This window comes from Penaeus vannamei, chromosome 37, assembly GCF_042767895.1.
Source record: "Penaeus vannamei isolate JL-2024 chromosome 37, ASM4276789v1, whole genome shotgun sequence".
NCBI lineage: Eukaryota > Metazoa > Arthropoda > Malacostraca > Decapoda > Penaeidae > Penaeus > Penaeus vannamei.
The window spans coordinates 15,251,866-15,259,821 of record NC_091585.1 but is presented as its reverse complement, the minus strand read 5'-3'; the positions used below and the strand labels follow the sequence as shown (position 1 = coordinate 15,259,821).

The window sequence follows — 7,956 nt, the reverse complement described above, 5'->3', positions numbered from 1 at the left end:
CCTTTGACATCTAACATATTTTGTCCTAATTAACTAATTTTACCCTTTCAGCACAATACATTATTATAATGCTGTATGCCCTTTAATTAACAGGGGGCTTTGCCCCCAAGTCTTGCCTTATTGCTATATATTGTAAATTTTTTAATAGATAAGTAAAATTCTAAATATTCTAAACAAGGAAACTTTAGCTTACTATAACCATTCCTTAAGCAGAATTCAAAGGAGGAAAACATCCAAGAAAATTTAATTGTTTTATCCCATTCAATTGTTGGGTTTTAAAAGGAAGAATTGAACACTAAAGGATTCATAAACATTACTATGGTTTGTATCTATCTTAAATAGATAGAGAGGATAAACATTAACTTTGCAATTAGGGGATAATAACAAACATTTTAAAATACAAATTCTATTTGTATGTAAGGCACATAGCTTACGAATTATGGTGCATCTACACAATTTCTCTTGCATGTACAAAACAAATTTGGACAGGTTTGTCATGCCTGACAGTGCAGACTGCAAGACGTTTTCATCCCCAAATGGATAAATTCTTTCATTCTTCCCTACATCCACCATATTTGATAATTTTTGCTTCAAAAGAACAATGTACATTTTTTATAAGAGATCATGTTCCTACAGTATTATCTCAAGAAAGGCTATTAACTGATGTAAAATTATTCAAATATACAAGTCAAAATGCACTCGGAAGATAAATACACACTGTAATATGCTAATTGGCATACTGTAGGTCCTTTGATGTAAAAAATAATTTGGTAATTATACACTATACACTGTTATGGTCCCTTTTCAGCCAGTCTGTGCATCTTACAATCACTTTCCCAATCTTACAATCTAAATCTTCAATGGCTTCACACTTTCATTAGATGCTCTCTGGGTTTTAGTCCTTTAATACTTTCCATTAGCTAATAAATGTTCTGTGGTAGATATTAAAATAAAAAAAAAAGGAGTAAGAAAAATTGTTTCATATAAAAAAGGAACTAAATAATGAAATGTGCAACTTGGCAGCATGCATGTAAAAGAACTTTCATGGGTTACATGTGTACTGTTGCACTTGCACTATGTGCCTACATGATATTAAATATTCTACAAAGTGCTGTGCATTTGAAATTAGCAACTTTGCAAAATGTTTTCAACATGAACAATGATTCACTATGTTACAATTTTGAATGCTTATGTGTTTGCAATTTTCAGCTAACAGCAAGCACAAGGTAAAAAGCCAGTTGAAGGCAAATTTGTTTTTTCTTGCATCGCTGAACATTAATTTTTTGGTCAATATGAACTTTCAAATAACAATTTAGGTAATGTTAATAAATCCAGTTAAGTATGTATAATATATGCACATTTCTATTGCTCTTTAAAATTCTAACTCTCCTCTCTTTCATATTTAATTACACCACTACAATGTTTTCTTTCTTATGATCCAGACACTACTTCAGCCTTGTGCAAGCTGTCAGCTGTACTAACAATGCAATGATAATGTTTAATGATTGTCTTGAGGTAAAGTTATATGTAGATTCATCAAACCTACGTACAATATATGCCCAAAATATGAAATGTTTCAACAGTCCATTTCTATTTTTTATTCTCTGCAAGTACAAGATAAGATCTAGAGAGATCTGAAAGGAAGAAAATAATAGCAGGCACTACTATTCAGTGCTCAGAAAAGTGCAAAAATGGAATAGAAGAGGAAAAAGATTGGATTCTAGATGCCTTATAAGTGGGGGAGACTACTATTTCACAAATGCTAGGCTAAAAGTGCAACAAGGGGCTCTTAACATTGCTCCGTCTTCTGCACAGTACAGGAATTTGGAAGGGCCAAGCACGGGGGAAGAAAGTTGGAAGAAGGCTTACTTGAGCCTTTTTTTTTCTTTTCTTTTCTTTTGGACTGAACTTTTACTTTAAGAATTGACTGATGTGTTGATCTAGACTTTTTATACACTGAGAAATGAAAAAAATAATAATGACAGTGAGAAATGGGGGGAAAAAAGACAATGAAGTATAAAAAATATTACAAAAATGCAACTAATAGCTACCTCACCAACTTCTCTCCACAACTATTTAACTACAAAAATGTTCGCCAATTTTCTTTTCATCTTGAAATTACCCTCGTATCAAAAACAACAACGGAAACCTGTCCTTTTCCTTCACAATATCGCTATATAATGGTCACAAACTATTATCGGTATTAATGGTTGTAATGAGACTACCACCATACACTTATTATGTTAAAGACCTCTATCAACTGAACTATTCACAAATGTACAATCATGAGTTATATAGGTTAATAATAATAAAAATGATGATAATAATAATAATAAAAAAAAAAAAAACTTGGAACACTTCCATGATCTCTTGAAAACAAAAAAGAAAAAGAAAAGAAAAATGGGGAAAAAAAGGGATTTCAACCATATAATTTGGCGAGTATTATACTGAAAGGATTTTGTACTGCTGGCTACACACTTTGGTATTCTGGTGAGACATGCATTAAAGCAAAGGCACAGGATAAAGTGAATTGTAAAAAAAAAATAATAATAATAAGCAATAGCAATACTGAGTATGTATATATATATATATGGATATCAAAAAATAGTGATGATTACACAAAACAAAAGAAAAAATGCATATTAAAAATAATAATAATAACACTGGTAAGTCACTGATAATACAGACAACATATACAGTTTCTGCCATCAAAGTCTTTACTTTTAATTTTACCACCATCAACATTTCCAGATTTTTATGCCACACATATCTTTTTCTACTTTTGCCTTCATGAAAAACTGGAGTTTCTATCCCAATCTCTTGTTTCATAGGTAACAACCAAAAATTGGCTCTTTCCCTATTACACATATTATTTGCTCTATTCAGTATACCTTTTAGAACACTCAGTAACTATCACACCTCAAAAAAGAAGAAAGACGAAAAAAAAAGTGGGATTCCCTACGTATGGTTCACTGTTTTTTTGATTAAGTGTTTACAATGCACGTATGGCAGCTGATCTACAGCGTTTAAATGGCTTGGTAAAATGTCCCTTTCTGCATTAGTATAGCAACGTCACTTCATCAGAATGGGGGTACTCCCTCCATGAAACCTTTCTACGAAACTGAATCTAGACATTATTCAAATACTGATACAGAAACACAGGCTGAGGAAAAGTGAACAAATCATCATTGTGATAATGATGACATGATGATGATCATGATGGTAATAATAAAAGAACAATAATAATGATAATAATCATCATAAATGATGATGCAATGGAAAAAAGTGGCTTCACAAATATCCTGCAAAGCTGCTCACTTGTACAGTGATCTGAACAATAACTGAACATATATATTACAATTGCCAAAAAAACATACTGATACTAAAAAGAGAGAAGAATAAGTAATGAGAGTAAACTGTGAGAACAAAATTAATGCATACTTTGGCCATGGAACACACAAAAGTCCAGGAAAAACATGTTGGGTGTAAGGATTTTCAACCCATCGGTATTCAACCCATGCCTGACGTCCACACTTACTATGCAAACTGCTTTCCCCCATTCTACTTTTCCCAAAATTAACTTTTGGTTTCCCTCAATAAAAAGGAACTAGAGAGTGAGAAAGTGGAAAAAAATAGGAAAATGGAAAATCATTTCACAATCAGGAAAAAAATTCTCTTTGGTTTTATATATACATGAATATCTGTATAAGGATAAGTATGTTTATGTATACAGCTATACGTACAAGTGTATGTCTGTGAATGCATGTGTGATTCTCAATGAGACACTCCCTTCACATAACCTATGAACACGCAGTGGCACATTCCTTTGCCTTCCATCTCATCCCCAACCAAAATGTCAAGAAAAATAAAAAGATTTTTACACTGATCTTGGAGATGATGGTGAACTTGGCTATGACAGGATAATACCAGCTTGGTAACACAAGGCACTAAACCGTTAAGTTCTATTTCTTAAGTAGTCTTGCCAAAGACAGAGGCACGGACGGCAAACACTAGAAGGTGTCTATTTGGCTCCCTAATACATTTTCAGTTAGTAAAAAAGGTGAGTGAGAAAAAATATATGTATAAAAAATTAAGTATTGGGGCCAAAAAGTTCCAAAACAATTATTTCTCATTTTCACACTTCACTTCTTAATCAATACACAATGCACAAGGCACACACAACACTGCATGTAGCTGCCACATTTCCAAGCAGTCACATATCACTCATGTAAGATCACACAGTTATGAATTTTCTCTGTCCATGGGCTTCCATTTGTCAAGAAAAAGCATGCAGATCTATTTTCCCATTAAGTTACATACAGAAAGTGTTCTGTTAAAATGTTCAAATGGGAATCTATGATGCTTGTCCTCTTGTATATACTACAAAACACCAATTCACAATCACAAATTGACATTGGAAGTTCTACTTAAATTCAATCTTTTTCTTTTTTGCTGAACAAAGAACTTAAAACATAATTTCCACTGATATTTCAAGTCTTGTCTATAGTGTTAAAAAACCACTCTGTGAATTGGTGTAGCTGCTGTGCTGCTGCACGGCTGTCCTCCTGCAGCTTACGATTCTCTGTTCGCAGTTGCGAGACTTCATCTTCTAGCTGCTCTGATCTCTGCTGCTCAGCTGCTAGCTGCCGTTCTAGCTGCGCCAATCTGTCCTGAAGATGGCCTGAATCCATAGGGGTACTAGCATCATCCAAGGATCTGACAATGCAAGAGAATATTTAATGTGGTGAACTTTGTTCTTAGAGGTAATACAATAGCTCTTTATGTGCACTGGTTTAAGTTTAAATTTGTCCTATAAATAAAGTTCTTTACTTACATATTTAGGTGTAGTGCAACCAATACATAAATTTCCCTGAAACAAACTAAAATGGCAGAAAGAAAGAGAGAAAGAAAGAAAGAAAGAAGAAAGAAACTGAACACTACCCAACACACCTCATTGAAGATTGAAGCTGCCAGTTCTGAGACTGTGAGGGATGAGGTGGCCGAGCCTGATTTGTCCCAATCATGTCTCCACTCTTCTGAATGGCCTGGGTGGCTGTGTTGACAAGGCTCATCCACTCTTGGTCCACATCAAGGCCTCCACCCTGTTCTCCACTCACCGCCTCAGAAGGAGCACCCTTCCCTTCCCGGCTCATATCCACCCACTGTGGGTTCTTGAGACTGGGGTCTGCACTGCTGCTGGCCACATATCTGTTAAGGTGTTTACAATAAAAAAAATACAGCTAAAAGCATATTCACCTTCCTAAGGTCTGTAGATAGAGTCCTCTTTTAAACTACTAATAGCAAAACCATGAAATTAAGTTAAAAAAAAATAATAATAATAATAAAAAAAATAAATAAATAAATAAAAAATACTAATGTTCAAAGAAAAGGAAAAACATATAATCTTATAATAGCATTGTACCATACATGCACTGTTCTAAAAGATATCTAAGCAACAGACGATCTGAATGCACAGCCCCTACCTGTCTCTTGCAGGTACTGTTCTTTGGTCAGGTACATGTGGGTGTGGGGGACCACGAGGATCTGGAGGGCCAGCTCCAATCTTGAGGTCCCCACGCTGGTCACTGGTTGTAGCAGGACTTGACGTGGCTGATGAATTGGATATGACAGTGGCTGGTCTGGCTGTTAGCACTACCACCTCTGCCACTTCTGTCCGTGAGGGGACATTATGGTTGGGATCAGGGGAGATCTGTCCATGGGTTGGGGTAGGAGCAGCAGATGAAAGGTGCTGAGGCATGCTCTGAGACATTGGGAAGCCTCGGTAGTTGACTCCTGGGGGCTGGGGAGGTGAAGGGCCCTGTGTATGTATGGTGGGATTGCTAGGGTTGCCACTTAGGGACTGACCAGGGCTTGCTCTCTCTCCATTTACACTTCCTCCTCCTGACTTAACAGACACTCTGTCCAGGGAGCTGTTGTTGCTTCTGCTGCCTTGAGCATTGTGACCTGCAGTAGAAGCAGTGCCCAGACTGACACTGAATGCTCTGGGCCTTTCTGCACCTTCCCTTGATGCCAGTGATTCTGTGTCTGAGATATAATCCGGGTTGATAAGTCGGAACAGCTCTTCCTGCAAACTAGAAGAGCCTAAATTCGCTGAATTTCTCTGGCTGCTCTTCCTAGGTGTGGCTGCCTGTCGGAGACGAGCCTCAGTGGTGACTGTGCGCGGAGACTGGTTCCTGGAGGATGTGGATGAGGGTGTTGTGTTACCTCCCTTCATCCTCCGACGAGTATGTGGTGAGCCACTGCTTCCTGAGAGCTCATCTGAATAGGAATTGTTTGTCTTACTATCCATGAGATCTGACAAAAATTATGCTTGGTATATAAAAAGGAGGAAAAATATCTCTCATGCTGTTTTTCATACACTCTGCTAGTTGCACATGGAAGGTCTGAACAGACATGACAAGCAAATAAAAAAAATTAAAGACTATACAAGGGAGACCAACCTTCGCTGCGAGTTGGGTGCAGTCGTTCTGTGGAAGAATTATTCTCGTCTTGGCCTGGTATGCGAGCTGGGTACCCGGGAAGACTACTCGAACGGACATTACTGTTGAGGCGTTCATTCCTCCATGCAATGTACTCATTCACCTACAATGAATGCACTAACAACTTTAGTATTTTATAACCTTTAAGCAAGTCTATCACATTTCTAACAATGATCACAAGGCACAGCATCTAGAGATTGCTTGAGCTTCAGTTCAGCCATTGCAAATAAAATGTAAAAAAAAAGCACAATATCTAAAACTTAAAAGAACAGAGGTAGAAAAATGCATGACACATTTTACTGATATACCTAACCACTGCAAGCACAAAAATGACATTCAAAATAACATGATTCAAATTCATAAAATTTTGGTCATGAATTCTCGCTATATAATTCACTGACTAATAACATTGACGTAAATTCTTATAGCACAGCTAAAAAAAAAAATTAAAAAAAACATCTAATCCTCTTATGTATAACAAAACTTACTTGACCCTGTGAAACTGTAGATGACTGGAGAGTTACAGATGCAGAGGTCTCTGCACTCTGTCGCACACGCTGGCTTTCCACAGGCTTAAGAGGGGCATTGTCATAGTCTCCAGAACCTGGGAACTGTAAAGGCCAGGTTGAGCTAAGGACATTGTCATGCACTTTGGGGATTAGAATCAAGAGTTTTCTGAAAACAGTATTTTCTTATTATGTTAAATGTATGAGAGAAATTGTGTAACACTTGACAAGATTTTCCCACTTTTCAAATTATTGCAGTATTTTTTCACTAAATTACATTTACAAGAATGTTCTGGAAATAAAGGAAAAATTGACTCAAATCTAAAATTTCCTTAAACCTAATGCAGTACCCTGCTTCACTACTTATTAGTATTGAAACAATGTCAGTAGCTACACCTAAAGGGTACCAAGGGAGGGGCTTTGGGCATCACCCTGATCCTTACATGGGCAGCCTCCTCGTGTGAAACGTGCAGCGGACGTGGGTGTGGGGGAGGGACGGCGTAGTTGGCTGAGTCGCCCATGCCGAGCTCCGGCTTGAGGTGAGAGGAGTGGTATGGGGTCACATAAATCCCCACCGAATTGTGGGAATGCGATGTGGGGGAAGGGGAGGAGGTTAGCATAGGAGTAGGGGTGAGGGAGCTCTGGCCGAGAGAGGGAGCATAACCTGCTGATGGGGTACCAGAGGGAGGGTAACTTGGATGGGAGGGAGGGGAGGCATAATTGGGATGGGATGAGGAAGAGGATGGAGACGAGGAGTGAGGAGCACTGGCAGGCATCCCTCGGTTATGGAACGAGGAGTGGAAGAGGTCACCACGACGCTTGGCGCCCTGTCGGTTAGACAAAGCCCATCAAAACCAAGGGAAGATTTCAGTCATCACACTTAGGGTGCCCCAAACAGCGAGAACTCAGACATTTTTCATGTAAAAAAATTAATACAGACTGAAATCTTC

At 37.7% G+C, this 7,956-nt stretch overlaps 1 protein-coding gene across 6 annotated transcripts in view; it reads right to left on the bottom strand.

Annotated features, from left to right (window-relative positions):
- Window positions 1-390: 390 nt before the first annotated feature.
- Window positions 391-7,956, bottom strand: part of LOC113821102 (signal-induced proliferation-associated 1-like protein 1) — a 46,364-nt gene continuing 38,798 nt past the window's right edge. For 5 of the 6 annotated variants that reach the window (XM_027373544.2, XM_027373549.2, XM_027373547.2 and 2 more), the window contains 6 exons: window positions 7,450-7,833; window positions 6,989-7,111; window positions 6,462-6,603; window positions 5,484-6,279; window positions 4,951-5,208; window positions 391-4,716 (listed from right to left, as the gene is read on the bottom strand). In XM_027373544.2, the coding sequence (XP_027229345.2) occupies window positions 4,491-4,716; window positions 4,951-5,208; window positions 5,484-6,279; window positions 6,462-6,603; window positions 6,989-7,111; window positions 7,450-7,833 (1,929 nt within the window). In that variant the 3' untranslated portion in view covers window positions 391-4,490. The remainder of the gene's footprint in view (window positions 4,717-4,950; window positions 5,209-5,483; window positions 6,280-6,461; window positions 6,604-6,988; window positions 7,112-7,449; window positions 7,834-7,956) is intronic. The other variant, XM_027373550.2, reaches the window with a different exon arrangement.